The 21124-nt window shown below is 54.0% G+C and overlaps 1 protein-coding gene across 1 annotated transcript in view; it reads left to right on the top strand.

Annotated features, from left to right (window-relative positions):
• Positions 1–21124, top strand: part of TRPV4 (transient receptor potential cation channel subfamily V member 4) — a 37048-nt gene that overhangs the window by 6241 nt on the left and 9683 nt on the right. Inside the window, exons 2-7 of the mRNA XM_067700519.1 lie at positions 8169–8582; positions 11586–11758; positions 16345–16497; positions 17211–17351; positions 17981–18279; positions 19774–19953. Coding sequence (XP_067556620.1) covers positions 8200–8582; positions 11586–11758; positions 16345–16497; positions 17211–17351; positions 17981–18279; positions 19774–19953 — 1329 coding nt within the window. The 5' untranslated portion in view covers positions 8169–8199. The remainder of the gene's footprint in view (positions 1–8168; positions 8583–11585; positions 11759–16344; positions 16498–17210; positions 17352–17980; positions 18280–19773; positions 19954–21124) is intronic.

Raw genomic sequence — 21124 nt, 5'->3', positions numbered from 1 at the left:
TAATTCCAAGCAGTTAGCCAGAGACGCAGCCTACTGTTGGCATAGGCTGGTGAGGCTGGCTGGGGCAGAGACAGGATCTCAAACTGGTTTTCTGCTGCCTGGGGCTCCCTTCCCGGCTCCTGCCCGACCCATTCATTCCACGGTGTCTGCTCTCTTCTCTGACTTGGTCACCTCGAGAGTTTTGCACGTGGGTATGAGGTGGAGGGGTGTGTGTAGGTATGGTGGGTGGGTATCCTGTCTCCTCTGGGCCTCAGTCTCCCAGCTAGGAAATGGGGCCGTGATGGAAGAGAGATGGAAACGAGGAGGGGAGAAAACCTTTTCAGAAGGCCAGGGCTTCATGTAGAGTCACAAGTCCTGGGTCACGTCTCCCCAGCTGTAAACTGAGGGCATATTAACGATGAAAAGGCAGCTGCCTTTTGTTAACATTTACTACGCACCAGGCGCTGTCTTAAACTCTTGAATTATCAACTCAATCAATTATCTTCCATTATCATTCAATCCTCACAACAGCCTTTTGGTGTAAGAGCTATCATTTTATTTTTTAATTCAAAGCGTGAATGTAGAGTCCAACCAATAACTATAAAGCAAATATGGGTTCACCCCTCCCAGGTGGCAGTAATTGTTTCGCCCATTGTACAGATGAGGAAACTGAGGCCCAGAGAGAGATGACTTGCTCCCAGTCGCCCTGCCAGGAAGTGGCAGGTGGGGAAGAGGACATAGGTTAGGTAGTTTCTGAGGCCACAGAATCCTCTCTGGGGGGGGCTCTCTGTGGCTGTGACTGTCCTCCAGGAGAGGGGCTGGGCTAGGGAGAAGGGGCCTCCGTCTTCCTAGCTGGATCTGGGTAGCATCACGCTCTGAGCAGGGCTGAGTTAGAGGGTGGAATCCAGGGCTGTGCTCTGATGGGAGGGGGCGAGGCAAGGGAAGAAGGAGCCGGAGCCTCCTGGGACAGGGACTTCATGTCCTTGAGCCCCTGCTCTGTGCCAGCCCCTGTGCTGGACCCTTTATGAGCGTCTAACCTCACGACGTTCCCTTGTTGCACCGAGGAAACTGAAGCTCCGGGAGGGGAAGTGACTTGTCTGAGGTCACCAAGCTGGGAAGTGTTATTGAGATGGAATTCACATGCATCTCACCCTTTCAACGTGTACAATTTAGTGGCTTTGTAGAGTGTTCAGAGTTATACAGACATCACCACTGTCTAGTTTCCGTGCCTGTTCATCACCCCCAAAATGAACCCCGTATCCGCTAGCAGTCCCTGTCTCCCCCCTCCCCCAGCCCCTGGCAACCACTAACCTGATTTCTGTTGTTATGGACGTGCCTATTCTGGACATTTCGTGTACATGGGATCCTATCACATGTGGCCTTCAGCGTTGTTCAGCGTGTGCTCTTAACCCATCCGGCCACACTGCCTCCTGGTGGCTCCCACCCTGGGGCCAGGGACCTTGGAAGCAAACGCGTGCCCGTGAGAGCTCAGGGGGGTATTTGCGTGCACTGTTGGAATCCCTCTGGCCAAGGACTTGCAGAAGGACCAAGTAACTGCCGTGGTCACATTGGCCTTGCCCTCTGTGGGGCCCAGTGAGTCACCCCAGCCCTTCCCCGCCTGGGCACCCTCCTGGGTGGGGGGACCCGACAGGACACTGGGGCTCTGTCAGGCCTGGTCAGGCAGCCACTGTGCAGCAAACAGGAAGCGGGCTGGGCTGAGACCTGCTAGGTAAATACAGGCTGTCTGGGGAAGGTGCCCGGCATGGCGTGATGCCCCCTGTTGCTGCCGCCCGCCAGGGCCCAGGGAGCCTCGGGCAGCTTGGCAGGCAGTGGGTTTTGCCTGGCCAAGGGGCTGAGCTCCCAGTGGCAGCTGCTCTGAGGTGGCTGCCAGAGTCCCAGGCTCTGGGCCCAGCCACTCCGCCCTCCCTGGCTATCATACCTTCCTTGGTCCTCAGTCTGTCAGTTCATCTTCTACTAATGATGATGTAATGATACCGGTGATGCTGACAACAGCCATCATTACTGGGTGTGTGCTCTCTGCTGGGTGCTACCTTCTTTAACCCTCTCAGCAACCCGGAGATAGGTGCTATGATCATCACCACTTACAGGTGAGAAAACAGAGGCACAGAAAGGCCAGTGACTTGCCCAGGGTCACACAACCGGTGAGTGGGCAGTTTGCCTCTGGGGCCCCTGGTTCCCACCACTCACCCGAAACCACTCTTCTTCCACCCCCATCTTCCACCCTTTTCTTCTCGAGTCTCCTGGTCCTTGTAAAGTATCCACTGAAGGCATAGGTCCTGGGGCCACATGGATCCTAGACCTGCTTCTGCCTCTAAGGAGCTGGGCAACCCTGTAAGAGTGACTCCACCTCTCTGAGCCTCAGTTTCCTCACCTGGAGGGAGGGGGGTTGGACAGAGCCGGTGTTTTCTCTCTCGGCACCAGCAAACCTTGGGATCCATCCTCATCTTCCTCCCCATCTCCCCATCCGCCCACCCACTCACCCATCTTTTCTTCCTTCCCACCTTTCTTCTCTGATGCCTCAGGCTGCACCATTCCTCAGTGCCCCCTGCTCTTTCCCAGCTCTGTACCCTTGACCTTGCTCTCTCCTCTGCTCTTGTATCCCATTCCACTTGTCAAGCCCTCCTCCTTGCAGCCCCTCCCTGTGCCCGTCAGGTTTAGTGCTGCCTCCTCCCACCTTCCTCCTTCCAGAACTTCAGAGGACCTTGCCTTGCAGTGTAAGAACTTACTGATGCCTCGGCACGATGCTGATTGCTGGGGAGACAGCAGACACAAAAGAGTCCCTCCTTCATGGAACTCAAAACTAGAGGAGAAGAGAGAAGATGAATAAAAGAATGATATAAGTAAAGGTCAAAGTCTAATCATGAGAAGCGCTATAAAGAGAGGCACAATTTGCTCTAAGAGTGAACACAAGGGAGCCGGTTTAGACTGTGGGGGGGGGTGGCAGGAGGGCTTTTCAGAGGAAGTGCTGGTTGAGATGATACTCAAAGAAAGGGTTAGTGGAGGAAGTACATCCCAGGCAGAGGGAACAGCCCAGGCAAAGGCCTGGAGGGGGAAAGCCATCTGCCTTCCCTCCTAGACTGTGAATTCCCTGAGCTTCCACTCCTGTTTGCCCTGCAAGCAGGTGGCACTCAGCAGCTGGAGTGCACTGATCCCAGCTCCCTGGAATTCCTCCCCCTGGGGTAGAGCAGCCCCTGCACGCCTAAACTTGCCCCCAGATTTAAGCAGCTTTCCTTGGTCACGTAATCAGGAGGATGGGATTTGACATTACGTGCCAGGGTTTCCACGAGATCAGGCAAAGCCACGGGGTAACGGTGAGGATGGGTCCCTTCTTCTACCCTCTGCGTGGGGACAGGGGGATGGAGCAAGAGACTTCCACCCCACCCCTGCTGAGGCCGGGATTCTCAGAAGGCACCTGCCGTTCACGTAGTCTTGCGGTTTGCTGTTTGCTGAGGGCTTACTCTGTGCCGGGTGCTTGACTCAATTCATATAATCCTCACGGTGACCCAGTTAAGTTCCTCAAGGAAAGGTGAGGCAGGCGAGCCTCGGAGAGGCTAAGTCAGTCTCTCAGGCTCCTCCAGCTGATGAGTGGTGAGTCTGGGAGCCAACCCGCTGCTCTGACATCAAAATGCAAGTTCTTTCCATGCCCCCTTAGCTCCTGCCAGGTGCCCCCTCCTTAGGGGGGAGGGATCGTGGGTTTGGCTGCTCTGACTGAGTCCGCAGGGCCATCAGAGGCATGCATGACCTTCAGCCATGTTTCTGGAGAGCCTGGAGTCTGACCCAGGCAGAGAGGAAGGCTTGGGGACCCTGGCTCAGCACTGTATCTCCTCACCCCGCCCGGGACCCCCGCACCCCTGACCTCGGCCACTCCCTAGCCCTTCTGGTCTAACCAGCTCTTGCCACCAGACATGCCTCAGCCTCTTGCTTTGTCTATAGCGGTTTCTTCTGTTTTCCCACCAGGTCAGCCCCAGCAGGGCAGGAGTTCTTTGTCTTGCTGACGTCTGTGTCCCCAAGACCTGGCACACAATAGGTGCTCAATAAACATTTGTTGAGTAAATACATAGGTGAATGGTTTCCAGTCCTGCTGCTTGATGCTAAAACAAAAACATTTGAAATCTGCTGCGTTAAGTGAACACAGCGGTCACACAGTGTGTGGGGATGTCCACGCTCTGCCTAAATGTCCTTCGCTGAGCCCCAGACATGCTCCTGGTGCCATCTGGGTGCTACCTGCTGCAAAGGCATTCCCAGGGGCTCACAGCAGGCAAGCCGGCATGTGCCAGATCACATGGGGAGAGACAGGAAGAAACATACACGATATTTACACACAGAGGAGATGAAGGAGGACTCTCAGCCTCTCTCCTGCCCTGTACCCCTCCTTCCCTCTAAATCTGGCATGGGTTTGGAATGTGTAATAACAGCCTACAGGGCAAATTAGAACAGGGAGTGAACTCTATCCCCAACCACAGAGAACAGGGCAGTGTTTGGGGAGGGGATGGCCACAGAGCAGGCTGTGTGTGTATGTGTGTGTGTGCACGCACGCACATGTGTGTACACGTGTATATGTGTGTGGATGTGCATAGTGGTGTCTGTACGCACTTGGGTTGTGTGGTGTGGAAGGAGTCCAAGGTTCGGAGTCCAGAGGCCTTCTTCAAGGCCGTTCGTTCACTTTCCGTGTGGCATCTCAGAGTCAGTTTCCTCAGCTGTAAAATGGGAGGCTCTGGCCGGTTAACCAAGGGAGAGGCTGGGAGGGCTTGGTGAATGTTAACCTGGGCCGTGAATGCCAGGCTGTAGTCCTACCACATGTGTGTGCCCGGCAGGCGGGGTGGTGAGGAGGACAGGTAAACTGGGACCGTATCATAATGGCGACGATGATTAAAGTATTTGTCAAGTGCTTATTAGGTGCCCAAGAGACACCTGACTTGCCCATTACAGCAGCCCTATGGGATAGAAGCTGTTTTGCAACTCTCATTTTATTTTAGGGAAATCAAGGCTCAGAGAGATTAGCATGAGCTGAGAATAATAACCCTTACCTCCCGGGGCTGTTGTGCACCTTGAACAAGATATTCTAAGGGTCTGGTGTGGCGCCTGGCTCCCAGGCCATGCCTTCAACTGAGGGGTTAGGGTAGCCCAGGCTCCACAGCCAACTGCCAGGATTTGAATCCTGGTTCTGTCACTAACCTGCTGGGTGGCCTCAGGCAAGTCACTTAACCTCTCTGAGCCTCAGTTTCCTTCTCTGTGAAAGGGGAATTATAGCAGTACCTACCTCCAGGGCAGGATTTCTCAACCTCAGCACTATTGACTTTTTGGGCTGGGTCGTTCCTTGTGGTGGGGACTGTCCTGTACATTGTAGGATGTCTGGCACTATCCCTGGTCTGCCTTGACCCCCTAGATGCCAGTAGCCCTCTCTCCTCTGCGCAGTGTGACAACCAAACATGTCTTCAGACATTGCCGAGTGTCCCTGGGGAGCAGAAGGGCCCCCAGCTGAGAACTGCTGGTCTAAGGTTGCAGTGAGGACCGGATGGGAGTGCGTGTATGAAGCACTTGGGCCCATCAGAGCCACATAATCACGATGAAGATGGGGGTTTAGTTCAAAATTGCTACTTCACCATAATTAATATGTTCATACTGATCTCTATGTGTCTTGTCAAGGCTACGAGCAGTGTGTGAGTGGCTGAGGGGGCATTTGAACCTGGGGCTGGCTGACTCCAGACCCCTTGTTGTGGAGTCCCCAGAAACCCTGGATGCCATCTGAGTTGAGATTTCTTAGGGCAGGGGGTGCAGGCATGGCGGGGGTTTGAGCGGCTGCCTCCTCTGCCCCCCCCTAAGGCAGGGGCTGTCCTGCCCCCATGGGACAGGGGTGCAGTAATAAGGAGGGTGTTAACAGCAGAAGCACGTGCCCAATGCCTCCTCTTCCCTTGACCCTGGGTCCCCATTGAGGTGAACAGGACTGGGCCGGGGGAAGTCTAATCTTCCCCCTCAATGCCTGCACCCCAGTGGACACCCTCTCTGCCTCCACGTACCCCCATTCCTGCATTACTAAGCCCAGACTCAGGTGGCAGCCACTAGGGGTCTCCCTTTCCCACCTGGCAGGTGGATAGGAACTAATGTCTCCTGAAGTCCTACTAAGTGCTGGCATCAAGTGGGTGCTTCAAATTCCTGAGGGCACTGGCGTTTCCCAAGAGCTTTAGGAGTAGGTGTGGTTACCCTGGTTTTACAGGTGGGGAAGCTGAGGCCCAGAGAGAGGAAGTGATTTGCCCAGGATCACACAGCTGCTAATTAACCAGGGTCAAGATGGGAACTGGGTATATCTGATTTCAGCAACTGTGCTCCTAACCCTTACTTACTCCTTTGATTATAATCATTGATAGCTCCCAGTTTAATCCCAGGGTTGACACTGGACATGCCTGATCTCATTTACTTCTTCCTGCAAACGTATGAAAAAAGCTACTATATTGTACCCATTTTACAAATGAGGAAACTGAGGCTCAGGTAGCTAAGGTCACTTTCTCAAGGTCATGCTGCACATAAATAGCAGAGCTGGGGTTAGAACCCAGGCCTGGAAGACTCTAATATCTAGGCTCTCCCTACCCTCTGGTGCCAAAAGGGGGACTGTCCCCGGCAGGAGCTCTGCCCCTCTGTGTGCCCTGCTGCACCTGCCGAGAGAGGCCTCTTGCAGTGCCCTAGCCTTCCCTCCCGGCAGCCACAAAACAAACAAGGTGGAGACCAATCTTTATTTGTTTTTCTGCTAGTGTGTGGGGATGGAGAGATATAGAAAAGAGGGCTTTCCAGACATTTTCCTGCAGCCTGGGTGGGATGGTAGGAGTTCCAGGAAACTTGCCCTTGGTGTCTAGCCCTCCCAGTGGCGTGCTGCAGAGGGCAGGGGGCTGACAGCCAGCAGGGCCTTGTCCCTCCCTTGCCCTTCTCCTGGCTAAAAGTTGGGCCTGGGAGCCAGAGAGAACTGGGTTGAAGTCCAACTCTTCTTACAAGCTATGTGACTTCCCCTCTTTTTATTTATTTATTTATTATTTGCTATACGCGGGCCTCTCACTGCTGTGGCCTCTCCCGTTGCGGAGCACAGGCTCCGGACGCGCAGGCCCAGCGGCCACGGCTCACGGGCCCAGCCGCTCCGCGGCATGTGGGATCCTCCCGGACCAGGGCACGAACCCGCATCCCCTGCATCGGCAGGCGGACTCCCAACCACTGCGCCACCAGGGAAGCCCATGACTTCCCCTCTTAAAGCTCCATTTTCCTCATCTGACAAATGGGAACAAATAATACCTTGGTCATCAGGTCGTGTGTCCATGGGGCACCCTTCTAGGTGTCAGGGACACAGGAGTGAACGAAACAGATGCATTCCCTATCTTCTGGTGCTCACAGCTCAGGAATTAACGAATCTCATGAACAAATGGTCAGGGAGGGCTTCCCAGAGGAATGGACATGAGCTGGGATCGCAGGTGGGCAGGAGTTAACCAGGCAAAGAGGGGAGGGAAGGGGTCAGCGCTTGGCACTGGGGAGCAGAGTTTGTGCACTGTGGGAAGTTAACTAAATTCTCAGAACCTGGGTTTCCTGTTCTGTGAAATGGGGTCATAATGACGGTGCTGGGAACTTGAAGGCTACTGACTCCCACAGTGGGTTCGTGAGTATCTCTGAGCACCTAGTGTCCCTGAAGCATAGATGTGGTGGTTGTTTTAGTAGGTGCTTACGGTGTGTCAGGCGCGGCACTGGCCGCTGGAACACGTGCTCTCTGCTTCAGCATCCCCATTTCACAGGTGAGGAAACCGAGGCTGTGACCCATCCACTTTCGCATCACGCGGTTGCTAAATGTGGAGCTTGGGACTGGAACCCTGCTCTGGGGGCCCCGAAGCTGGCTTGGTTGGCCAGGAGTAGGCCCCAGGCTCCAGATCTGGGGACCCAGTGTGACTCGGATGCCCTTTCTCCTCCAGCTAACATCCAGGGTAGCTGGACCTGAGGCAGACTCATGTTTCCAGGTCCCTGAAAGAGGCTCTGTTGCAGCTCCTGCCGGGGGCTGGCGGCCAACCACATCTGGGAGTGGCCACCCTGAACCCCTGTCATTACAACGGTGGCTTTGAAGAAGCTGGCAGCAGTGCTGTTTGCCCACGTGGGAGGGGGCTTCCTGGAGCCGGCCTGACTCCCCTCCTGTTCCCTTACAGGCAGAGCAGTGCAGACAGGTCCAGGGGCAGCATGGCGGATCCCAGCGAAGGCCCCCGTGCGGGGCCTGGGGAGGTAGCTGAGCCCCCCGGGGATGAGAGTGGCATCCCCGGTGGGGAGGCCTTCCCCCTCTCTTCGCTGGCCAACCTGTTCGAGGGGGAGGACGGCTCCCCGTCGCCCTCTCCGGCTGACAGTGGTCGCCCCGCCGGCCCAGGCGATGGGCGACCAAACCTGCGCATGAAGTTCCAGGGCGCCTTCCGCAAGGGGGTGCCCAACCCCATCGACCTGCTGGAGTCCACCTTGTATGAGTCCTCAGTGGTGCCTGGGCCCAAGAAGGCGCCCATGGACTCGCTCTTTGACTATGGCACCTATCGCCAGCACCCCAGTGACAAGCGGTGGAGGAGGAAGGTCATAGAGTGAGTATTGCTGGCTGCCTGGCCGAGGGTCTCCGCCTCTGTATTGAATCCATCCATCCGTCCATCCATCCATTCACCCATCCATCCATCCTTCTATCCATTCATTCGTCTACCTATTCACTCATCCATCCATCCACCTATCTGTCCACCTTTCTGTATACTTGTCTATTCATTCATCTGTCTGTCCACTTATCCATCCATCTGTATATCCATCCATCTGTGTATCCATCCATTATCTACTCATTCATTCATCCAGCTACCTATCTTTCCACCTAGCCATCCACTTGTCCAGTCCGTCCATCCATCCATCATCTACTCATTCGAATATCTATCGACCCATCTATCCATCTGTCCCATCTTATCTGGCCAGTCATCCACTCATACAACAAACCTTCCATTTATCCACCATATACTTAGCCAAAATCCATCCATTCTCCCACCTACTCACTGTTTCTGTTCATCCAGCCAGTCAGCTATCAAACTATTCATCATTCATTCATTCATTTCATTTCCATGTCTTTCTTTTGTTCTCTCTTTCTCTGTCATCAGCTACCCACCCTTCCATCTGCCCATCCACTTGTCCAGTCCGTCCATCCATCCATCATCACTCATTCAAATATCTATCGACCCATCTATTCATCTGCTGTCTCTCTGCCCAGCCATCCGCCCATGAAAACCTCTCTCAGGCCTGTGTGTGTGTCTGGAGGAGAGTCTTGAAGTCTGCAGATGCCCTGTTGTCACCTGGTCCTCCTCTGTTCCCCCTTGATGATCACAGACTCATTTATGCCCTTGGATGAAGCCCACTCACCTCCTCAGCCCTTGCTTTGTTTCCTTTATTTATTCACTGAGCCGCCGATTTGTTCGGTGACCGTTTCTGGAGCACCCGCCACATGCCAGGTAGGGCGGTTGGCCCTGGTGCTCCAGGGGTGAGTCAGAACAGACGTTACTCCTATCAGCTCAGACACTGAGTAGCTGTCACTGGTACCTTCAGTTTGGAGGACAAGACAGGTAATAAGCAAGTGATTAGACAATTCACTTTTGGGGAGGTGCTGAGGTGGGAGAGGGGAGCTGATACAGAAAAGGTAGTCCAGGAGGGCTTCCTGGAGCAGCTGACATTTAAGCCCAACGCTAAGGGGTGAAAAAGGGCAGCCACACAGCGGGGGTGGTGGGAGGAAGGTGTTCCAGGTGGAGGGAAGTGCATGTACAGGGGCCCAAGGCTAGAGGGGCTCAATGTGTCCAAGAAATGGGGCCTCGCAGTCCACATGCTGTACTGGACAAATTGCATAACCTCCACTCAGAGGTGGAAACAGGCCCAGGGCAGCAAAGTGCCCTGGTGTCCCATCCCTCCAAGGTCCCATTGGAAGCTGGTGGACTCCCTGTCTCCCTTTCCCCTCCCTCAGATCCCCTCCTTCAAGCCCTCATCCCCACCATTACCCCAGACAGCCAGGGCTAACGGCTTTACGGGGGCCGCAGAGGAGTTGGGACGTGGCTAAGCGGCTGAGGTCTTCAGAGACCCCGAAGGCTGCCTCGGTGAAGACTGAGGGCGAGGGTGTTACTTCATCTCATTTTTTGGCTCAAAGGTCACAGTTCAGGAGCAGATAAAATGGGGGCTGCCCTAGCCTGTGTGCCCCCGTCGTCAGGAAGCACCTCGTCCCCCTTCCCTGGCCCCCCATCACTGGAGGCCCTGCCCTGGGGTGTAAAATCTGGGGCCCGGGCAGAGGAAGGAGGGAGAGCGGCTGTCCACTCCCCCTGGTGAGCCGCTGGCCTTCTCTGCCCTGAAGCCCCTGCCTCAGTGTCCCTTCCCCCTCTGGCCCTGCCACCTCTGTCGTGGTTCACTCTCTGCTCCCCTACACCCCCTCTTCTCCCTCCCCATCTCCACCTCTTTCTCTTCTCCACCCTGTCTTCATTTCACAGATTGTTCTTCGCCCTTGTATGTTCCGGGCACTGGGTGCGTGAGGACATGACACAGGGCGTCCCTGCCCTCATGGTGCTGCTGCTCCAGCTCTTTGGCTCTCAAAACCTAGCACACAGTAGGTGCCCAATGAGTGTTTATTGAATGACTGAATGAATGTGTTTTTTTCCCTTTTTTCTTTCTCCATTGCTTCCTCTCCCCCAGCCCTCTCCATCTTGTTCTGTCTCCACCTGCCTCTGTAGCTCGGCATTTCTCCCACACATACAGACTCTGGACACACAGTAGGCGCTAAATAATAACAGGAATATCAGCTAACACTTATTGGGTGTTTACTTTGGTGGGGCCTGGACTAAGCACCTATGTGCGTGGCCTCATTTGTCTCAAATGTTTGTTGAATGAATAAATCAAGGAGTGAATGATTGAATAAAAGATAGAGTTGCTTTATCTTTTAGTCTGGTGTTCCTCCTTTATTTTCTTACTATCTTTGTCTCTTCCAGTCTCTGGATTCTTAAGTACTTAGTAAATGACAAATGGATGGATGGTGGGTGGGTGGATGGGTGGGTGTGTGGATGGGTGGATGGATGGATGGAAGAGTGGATGGGTGGATGGGTGTGTGTGTGCGTGGATGGATGGATAGATAGATGGATGGATGGATGGATGGATGGATAGGTAGACGGATGGATGAGTGGATTGATGGGTGAATGGATGGGTGGGTGGATGGATGGATGGATGGATGGATGGATGGATGGATGGATGGGTGGGTGGGTGGGTGGATGGATGGATGGATGGATGGATGGATGGATGGGTGGGTGGGTGGGTGGATGGATGGATGGATGGATGGATGGATGGGTGGGTGGGTGGATGGGTGGGCTGTGTGTTCTTTGTCTGTCTCCAACCAACACACAGGTACCAGGTAGAGTCTATTGGGATAAAACATTCCTTTGTGTCTCCAGATGTCTTTCTCCTCTCAGTCTGGTCCCTCCCTAGGGCTCCAGCTGCCCCCACCCCCCAATCCCTGGGCCCCTAAGTCTAGAGACTGTGGGATGGGCAGAGGATGAGCCCTCCTATCACCCGGCTTCCTCCCCCTTCAGGAAGCAGCCACAGAGCTCCAAAGCTCCCACGCCCCAGCCGCCTCCCATACTCAAAGTCTTCAACCGGCCTATCCTCTTTGACATCGTGTCTCGGGGCTCCACCGCTGACCTGGACGGGCTGCTCCCCTTCTTGCTGACCCACAAGAAGCGGCTGACTGATGAGGAGTTCCGGGGTAAGCCACCCAGGAATAGCAGGTGGGCCAGCTGGGGGTTGGGGGAGGCCTGGCATTGGGGGCCCCCTTTCCCCTCAGCATTTTCCCTTGGGTTAGTGGGCTGCGCTAGCCAGGAAGAGCACTGGACAGGGAGTCTGGTCCTGTGTGTCCTTTACCATATTACTTAACCTCTCTGGGCCTTTGCTGCCTTTCTTTGTTCATTCATTCAGCCTTCATTTATGAAAAGATTAGTGTCATAGGTGAGCAGAGTTTACCCACCTGGATTCAAATCCCACCATTACCACTTAAGGGACGTGTGGCCTCTCTGGGTCTCAGTTTCCTCATCTGTACCCTGGGGAATAATAATAGCGTAGTCCTGGCCTCTGAGGACAGAGAATTCCACAGTGCCAAGCACAAGGCAGCTGGGGTCCCAGGAGCTCCTGCCCCCTCTGAGGGGAGCTCTGGAGTGGGGAGCAGGGCATTCCTGCTTCTGCTTCTGAGGCTCTGCCCCCCTCCCCGCCCAGCTTTCTGGCTCCCCGCTATAGGCTGGAGCCCAGTCACCATTGCCCTGGGACTTACTCAGCCCAGACAGCTCACTCTCCAGCCTCGTCCAGGCTCAGAACACCCACCTCGGGGCACTAGCTTCCTCCGCTACCCCAGGGCTTCCCTGCAAATTGGGGAAGGTGGCCTGTGAGCCTCTCCACCCAAGTCAGCCACCTGCTAAGTGCTGGGTGCCAGGTGAGCTGTAATTAACTGGCCGAGTGACCCCACAAATCCATATAAAATGTCGAGAATTGTGGCAGCTCGGGGCTGACGAAGCTTCAGGGAGATCAGGGGCCATTTTTGGAGACTTTAGGTACTTCCAGTAAATTAAGTGTGAAAGTAGACTGACGGGGTCTGTAGTATATTTTTCACATATACCTTTATCAACCAGATTCTTCGAACACCAAAACGATACGATGCTGTATTATTGTGTCCATCCGAAGAGAATTACCGGACTTATAAAAAATATTCATTCATGGTACCCAGCCAGGTGCTGTGGCCTCGTTTGGGGCACGAGCTTAGAGTTGTGGAGAGGGTCTCCGTGATGGTGTGAATCTCATTTGGCGATAACCCACATTTAAGCCCCGACCAAATGGCCCCACCTGGCCCCCCAAGTTCACCAGGCAAAAGTGGGGAGCTTTGGTGTGCAGTGAACCCCTGTGAGATGGGGATCATGGCGCCTGTGCTTCGGCGGTCAGAGCAGCGTCAGGCTGGGCTTGCCAAGCCTTCTGGCTTCTGAGTTCAGGACTGAGCTGAAAGGGGGCTCTAAGCCTAGGCTGGGAACCCCCGGGCCAGTGTGTCTGCCTGAGGGTGGGTGGGGGACCCTAAGATAGGCTGGGAGAGGGCCCTGAAATTGTACAGAGTAATGCACCTGTAGAGGGGGATTTACCCTCTACAGGCCCATTAATTAGGCTTCAGGCCCCTTGCTTGCTCTGGCCCCTTGTAGCCCTGGACCTAATCTGGAACTTGTAATTGTGTGTTCGCTTTCATTAACAGGATCCCCAAATTGTGTAAGTCTCAGGCTCCCCAAAACCTGGATTTGCCCCCGCGTGTTTTTCTAGCCAGAGGCTCGTGAGCCAGAGGCTCATTGATTCTTCGGGGAGTCAGTGACCGGCCCGCCCCTCCGCCCACACACAACCTCCAACTTGGCAGTTAACTTAGGGCCCTTAGCTCCAAGCCTCCCCTCATCCCCTCATGGGCAGAGCTACTTCGCCACCTGCTGGTGGAGTCCGTAACTGCAACCCCTCCCCATTTCTGGGTAGCCGCCGTTCTTCGTGTCTTATACCAGGACCCAGGCTGGCAGCCCCGGACCCTGCTACAGCCTGGGCCTCGGAGTGTGGAAGTGCAAATCCAGGGTCTAGTTCCACATCCCACACAAACCACTTGAGCTCCTGTGGTTTGGAATTCCCTGCAGTGCCCAGCTTGCCCCTTCGCTGAATGTGTATTAATTCAACAAGTGGTTATTGGGCACCTACCAAGTGTCAGGCTCTGTGCTGGTGTGGGGCGGAAGTGGTGAGTGAAGCAGACATGACCCTGTCCTCAAGTTGCTCTCAGTCTCGAGGGTGAGACCAACTTGATCAAGCAATCACAGAAATAAATACACAATTACAAACTGTAATTTGTGTCCACAAGAGGCTGTATTGGACAATTTGACCTAATCAGGAAGATCTGGGAGAATTTCTGGGAGGAGGTGACACTTGAGCTAAGTCTGAATGAATTGCAGTTAGCCAGGTAAAAAGAGGTGGAGGAAGGATTAGAGAGGAGGTGAAAGAACAGCATGTGCAAAGGCCCTGTGGCTAAACATGACCAGAGTTGGACTCAGTTGCTATGTGGAAAGTGGATTAAAGGACGTCCAGAGAGGCTGGTGGAAACCAGGCATGTGAGAGAGATGGTGGCTGGGCCAGGTTGGTGGCAGTGGAGATGGAGCGTGGTGGAGGGGTTGGAGAAATAGGTAAAATCTGTGGGACTTGCTGGATGTGGGGAGAAGGGAGGACAAAGATAAGAGTGACACACAAGTTTTGGCTGGCTGGGGACACCATCATCTACGGAGGGGACACATGCAGACCGGGTTGGGCTTTGGGGAGGGAAAGATGATGAGGTCAGCGTGGAGAATCATGAGTTGCCTGACAATTAGAAAACGGACTGATTGAGGTTCCCCTGAGTGCGGGTGTGTCTGGACAGAATCCCCAGGGGCCTCGGCCAGCATTTGGGGTCCCCTCCACCTTATGAAGATGGGGAACTGGAGTCCATTATCATTCGGTACATAGTTACCTGGTGTTGACTCTGGGCTGGGCGCCAGGGGTGTAGCAAAAAGTAAACAGAACAAGGCTTGTCCGAGCAACCTCACTCCTAGGAGCGTGGGACAGAAATTCAGGTCTCTGCGTTTTCACCACTTCCCAGCACCTAAGGAGAGGCTCTAAAGCATTTCTCGTGGCGTAATAAAGGCAGCAGTATTACTTATTGAAGACTCCTATCTGCCTGGCTCTGGGCTCATCAACAAATACCTATTAGCTCATGATTTCCCTTTTATATATATATGTTTATTTATTTATGGCTGCGTTGGGTCTTTGTTGCCGTGCGCGGGCTTTCTCTAGTTGCGGCGAGCAGGGGCTATTCTTTGTTGTGGTGCGCAGGCTTCTCATTGCGGTGGCTTCTCTTGTTGCAGAGCACGGGCTCTAGGCGCGTGGACTTAAGTAGTTGTGGCTCGTGGGCTCAACAGTTGTGGCTCACCTGCTCTAGAGCGCAGGATCAGTAGTTGTGGCGCACGGGCTTAGTTGCTCCGTGACATGTGGGATCTTCCTGGACCAGGAATCGAACCCATGTCCCCAGCATTGGCAAGCAGATTCTTAACCACTGTGCCACCAGGGAAGTCCCACAATTTCCCTTTGTAGCCTCAATTTAGCTAGACAAGAAACTGAAGCAGAAAAGGTCACACAGAAATCAGGAGCAAAGCCCAATTTGAGCCCCCAAAGACCTGGCTCCAGAGCGGGCCCCTCAGCCCACACCTGCCTTTCGCATTCCTCATCCCTTTCCTGATCCCCTTCCTGCATCTGGCCATTTTGCCCCCTGCCTGATTCACAGGTAAGTTCTCTTTTCATTGACTCGCTCTTTTAAAGATATAAATCAACTCCTGTCACCATAAAAATTAATACAAGGGAAAGAAAATTGCAAAGGGACAGTAAGCGTTAGTGGGAGATGTTAAGGACCCATTAGGACAAAACAAAGACTGACTTCACAGGAGGGATTTGTCAAGCGGATGAAACCTTGCACACTCGGGTTTTTAATGTTATTATTGCTGCATCTGCAGAAGCCCCCAAATCCTCGAAGGTAATTTCATGTTCGCTATGGCTCACAGCCTCCACTTTGGGGAATGCTGCACTCCCTCTGCTCCCCTCTAGGGGCACTAGTGTAATCGCTTCATGGGAAAAGGATCTATGTGCAAATAGGCAGGCAAAGACTGCCTCCTGGGTCTGCTTTTAGAGGTTCACAGTCCTCATTAACAGATTAAAGGTTCTGAGAAGTCCTGTAGTGAAGAAATACGGTTGGCATTGTTTAACCCAGCATTCCCCCTTTTTATTTGATTTTTTAAAATTCTCTCCAGATATGCTTTGGTAAACACCAACCTCTCTACAGGCTGCAGCTTCCCACATTTTAAGAAACTTCTGCTCCTGGGCTTCCCTGGTGGCGCAGTGGTTGAGAGTCCGCCTGCCGATGCAGGGGACATGGGTTCGTGCCCTGGTCCGGGAAGATCCCACATGCCGCGGAGCGGCTGGGCCCGTGAGCCATGGCCGCTGAGCCTGCGCGTCCGGAGCCTGTGCTCCGCAACGGGAGAGGCCACAACAGTGAGAGGCCTGCGTACGCCAAACAAACAAACAAAAAAAACTTCTGCTCCTCTGAGTTTATTTGACCTTCTCAGTACCATGGGGAGCAGATAGGGAACAGGCTCGAGAGGAGGACCGACACGGCCAGGACCTCTGGCTCCCTGCCCAGTGCCCTGTCCACAGCTGCCCAGCAGTTTGGGCCACGGGCCGAGCGCCCCTTCTCCCGCATGTCTCTACTCACAGAGCCATCCACGGGGAAGACCTGCCTGCCCAAAGCCCTGCTGAATCTGAGCAACGGCCGCAACGACACAATCCCTGTGCTTCTGGACATCGCTGAGCGCACGGGCAACATGCGCGAATTCATCAACTCGCCCTTCCGGGACATCTACTACCGAGGTGAGGCCCTGGGCTGGGCGGGAGGGGGGCACCGTCTTCACTTGTCCAACCATCCCCCCAACTGAGAGCTTCAGTCTGGGCCCCAAGTGCCAGCACGTCCCCAGGAACCAGTTGTTGAATGAATGAACGGACGAAAGGACAATAACTACCCCTTCCAACTTGGATATTCTGAGTTTCACAATCAAAGGTTCCAAGGTTCCCAGATGCAGTGAGCCAAAGGGGCCGTGAACCTGGAAATCTGGACCCAAGATGCTCTGGTTCTGGATACTCTGAGGCTTTGTTGCAATAGTTCTATGAGCCACCAGCTCAGAGAGGCACAGGTGTCACCGGGGCCAGCTCCCTGGGTCTAAATTCTGAGATCTGTGAATCCAACTTGACCTTCCAGATTCCTGGATATGCAGATTCAAAGGCTGTGAATTTTATATCCCAAATTCTGTGAGACCATGATGCCGTTTTTTCCTCTAGGATGAAAGCCTCTTATGAGTCTGAAAAGTTCCCACATTTGGGACCCTCCGAGTTGGATATCCCTTGAGCCCAAGATTCTGCTTGCGTGACGCAGCAGATCTGGGACCTCGGGCGTCAGAGACGCCACGTCTGGGAATGTCTGAAGGTCTATTTGCTGCCCTCGGGTGGATTTCTCCCTTTTGCACCCCAGCGCCTCCCACGACTGGTCGGGTCTCTGCCCCCGGTGACTGTCCCCCACCCCATCCCAGGCCAGACCGCCCTGCACATCGCCATCGAGCGCCGCTGCAAACACTACGTGGAGCTTCTGGTGGCCCAAGGTGCCGATGTTCACGCCCAGGCCCGGGGACGCTTCTTCCAGCCCAAGGATGAGGGAGGCTACTTCTACTTCGGTGAGGAGGGGCCCGGTGGGGCCTGGGGCCCACGGGGGAGAGGCTGGGGGCTGGGGGCCTATGGTGGTGCTGGCAGCCCTGAGCCCTCCCCAAACAGCCAGGGCTGCGCTGGCCACGGGCCCAGACAGCACCCGGTACACAGGCCGCCTTACTGGTCTTGGTCACTGAGGTCTTGTCTTTGAGGAGTAGAGCATCACCACACTGCCCTGAGCCTCAGTTTCCCCATCTCTACGGTGGGGATCGTGATGGGATCAGAGGGTTGTGATGGGGTGTCCCTGCCCCTTAACACTCGCATCCTCCAGTCTGACTTAAGCTGGGACTGATGGTCGGATTGCATCACCGCCATGTCCCAGTTGGACCCATGAAAGATTTTAAATTTCACCCCTGCTCAAAGGCACATGTTATTTGGGGTTCAGGCACAAAGTCCCTTAAAGAATCCCTCACAGCCTCCAAGTCACATGACGCCCCCCCCCCCCCGGCCCCTGTCTACCCGGGGGCATCGCCTCCAGACACGTGCAGTCAGCCGGGGCTCGTCCACGTTGACCGTGGGCACTGCGTCCATTGTCACGGTGTCTGCCCCTGAGTGTCCGCCCCCGGGGCCCCGTCACTGACCACCCCCTCACCTACAGGTGAGCTGCCCCTGTCGCTGGCAGCCTGCACCAACCAGCCCCACATCGTCAACTACCTGACAGAGAACCCGCACAAGAAGGCGGACATGCGGCGCCAGGACTCCCGTGGCAACACAGTGCTGCACGCACTGGTGGCCATCGCTGACAACACTCGCGAGAACACCAAGTTCGTCACCAAGATGTACGACCTGCTGCTGCTCAAGTGTGCCCGCCTCTTCCCCGACAGCAACCTGGAGGCCGTGCTCAACAACGACGGCCTCTCGCCCCTCATGATGGCCGCCAAGACGGGCAAGATTGGGGTGAGTGCAGGGCCGGGGGCACACACCCATTCTTGCCCCTCCATACACACACACACACACACACACACACACACACACACACAGGGGAGGGACTGCTGCTGGCATGCATTATTATTAATGTGCACACCCACCTCCCATCCTGCCAACCCCAGTGTGCAGATGTCCCAGCTCAAGAACCTGCTGTGGCTCCCTATTGTCCAGCCAAGCTATTCAACCTCATCCCAGAGCCTCTCTGCTCTTCCCACCCCGTTGGATGCCCACTGCCCCATTCCCACCAGCCAGGGCAAGCCACTGACAGAGAACTGAGTCCCAGAGCTGCAGCCCTGCAGTACTCCCCTCTACTCCATGGCAGGGGTCCTGGCTCAGCCTCTAACCTGCTGAGTGGCTGTGTGCCAGTTGCTTCCCTCTCTGGCCTCACAGCACAGGGCCTAGAGCAGGATTTCTCAGCTTGGGCACTAGTGCCATTTGGGTCTGGATGTTCTGGGGCGTGGGGCTGCTCTGTGTCATTGTGGGATGTTTAGTTGCATCCCTGGCCTCGACCCACTAGATGCCAGTAGTACCCCCCACCGATTGTGACAACCCCAAATGTCTCCAGACATTGCCAAATTGTCCCCTGGGTGGGGCACCCATCGACCTGATTGAGAACCAAATCTGGGGTTCTCTAGAGTCAGGAGCACCTGGGTCCAAGGCCAGGCTCTGCCACTTCCCAGCATGTCACCTCAGGCATCTCACCGCTCTGTGCCTCAGTTTCCTCATCTGTAAAATGGGGATAACAATAGTGCCCTGTGGTATGGTGTTCTGACAACTCAATGAGGTGATCCACTTAAAGCTCTTAATAAAGATCCTGGGATGGGTAATAAGTGCTCAATAATCGGTAAGAGTTATTATTCCTCTATTAAAAACATAGCAAAAAATTACTAAAATCACAATTATGCCAGAGTCCTGAGGCGGTAGAAAAGGCCTGGGTTTAAAATCTGGCTTTGCCTATTGAACTCTGTGGCCTGGGGGGACTCCCACCTGGATCTGTTGCCCAGTTCCCCTGTGTGTAAGCCAGAGATAGTGGGAGTAGCAATAAGAAGGACCGAATAGGATAATTGTTACTAGATTTAACTGATCAGTAAGATTGATTAATTGCTGTTTTAATTATGTAAAGAAGATACTCATGACAACTCAGATTTTTAAGGCTGACCTGGGTTCAGTCTGGATTCAGTGGGCTGTGTGGCCTCAGGGAACATCCTTCTTTTCTCTGAGCCTCTGTTTGCTCATCTGTCAACCAGGATGGTAAGGGTAGGAAATAAAGAAGATGATGTGAGGAAAGGGTCCGGCATACAGCAGGTGCTCAGTAAATATTTTACCCTTCCCTCCATCCTGCTCTCTGGGAAGGTGCTATCTGATGGGCTGACCAAGCTCCCAGGATCCCTCCAATGTGTGTGGCCCAGCAGCAGTGCTCCCCACCCCCCAGGGGACCCCCTGACCCTCCCTCCTCCCATGCAGATCTTTCAGCACATCATCCGTCGGGAGGTGACAGACGAGGACACCAGGCATCTGTCCCGCAAGTTCAAGGACTGGGCCTATGGGCCAGTGTATTCCTCGCTCTATGACCTCTCCTCCCTGGACACGTGTGGGGAAGAGGCCTCTGTGCTGGAGATCCTGGTGTACAACAGCAAGATCGAGGTAGGCATCAGGGCAGGAGATGGGGCCCAGTGAGGGAGGGGCCCAAAGTGGTGGGTCTGTGAACTGGATGCAGAAGAAGAGGCCAACTAAGTGCCCAGAACAGCATCTGGCACTGGGGGGAAATGAGAGGTTGTAAGGGTCGGCCTTCGCAAGCAGGACTGGTTCAGAATCCTGGCTCTGTAACTTACGTGCTGTATGACTCAGGACAAACTACCCAACCTCTCTGAGTTGCAGCTTCCTCTTTTGTACCATGTGGATAAAGATAGAGCATTTCTCATTGGGTTGCTGGGAGGACCAAATGAACAGCCTGGCGCAGGGTGAACATTATGTGTCAGCTATTATCATTAGCATTTGTTATATGAAGTTTTTAAAAGCTCTTTTTTTTTAACTTAGGAATATTTTATGAACATCGTTCTGCACCATTAAATATTCTTCTGCAATATCATTGCCGTGTGGAAATGTACCACATTCTAATGAACCATTCCTCTATTCTTGGTCATTTGGGTTTGTTTCTGCACTTAACTATCAGGAATAACACTGCAGTGGCATCTTTGTGACTACATAATTGCACAAATCCTTGATGATAAAGAAACTCAAGTCGTTAAAGGGACAGGATGCTGTACAAATGGGGCAGAAAGTGCTGGGTCCCAGGTGCAGAAGGTCTCCCTTCTAGCCCTGGCTCTGTGAGCTTGGACAGATGCCTTTCCCCTACCAGAGCTCACTTCCCTCATCTTTGAAATTAGTGACCAACTTGATTTAGATTGGGGATGGTGGGAGGTTTAGCATCTCTGCTGCAAACTCTGATTGATTGGTAGTGTCTGCCCAGGGAACTGTATAGAGAACTATTTTGTGGGACTCAATTATTGATGTCTGTCCTGGGTTCAGAGTTGGAAAATTGTGGTGAGTCAAGTATTTATTACCCTTGGGCTAAATTTCCAAGTCCCACTTCCTGAATCAGAATTTCTGAGGTTGAAACCCAGGGATTTATATTTTTAACAAGCTCCATAGGTGATTTTGCTGCCAGTGGCTTGGCACCATCCACAGATTGGAGTTTGGGGACCACAGGAATAGATATTCTTTAGGGATCTTTCTAGCTCTGGGTTCTATGAGTCTAGAACAGGCTGGAAAGGTAAGTTGGGGCAGAATTGGGCAGAGCCTCGAATGCTGAGCC

This window comes from Pseudorca crassidens, chromosome 12, assembly GCF_039906515.1.
Source record: "Pseudorca crassidens isolate mPseCra1 chromosome 12, mPseCra1.hap1, whole genome shotgun sequence".
Lineage (NCBI taxonomy): Eukaryota > Metazoa > Chordata > Mammalia > Artiodactyla > Delphinidae > Pseudorca > Pseudorca crassidens.
The sequence above is the reverse complement of the archived record's forward strand: the minus strand, read 5'-3'. Positions and strand labels throughout refer to the sequence as shown.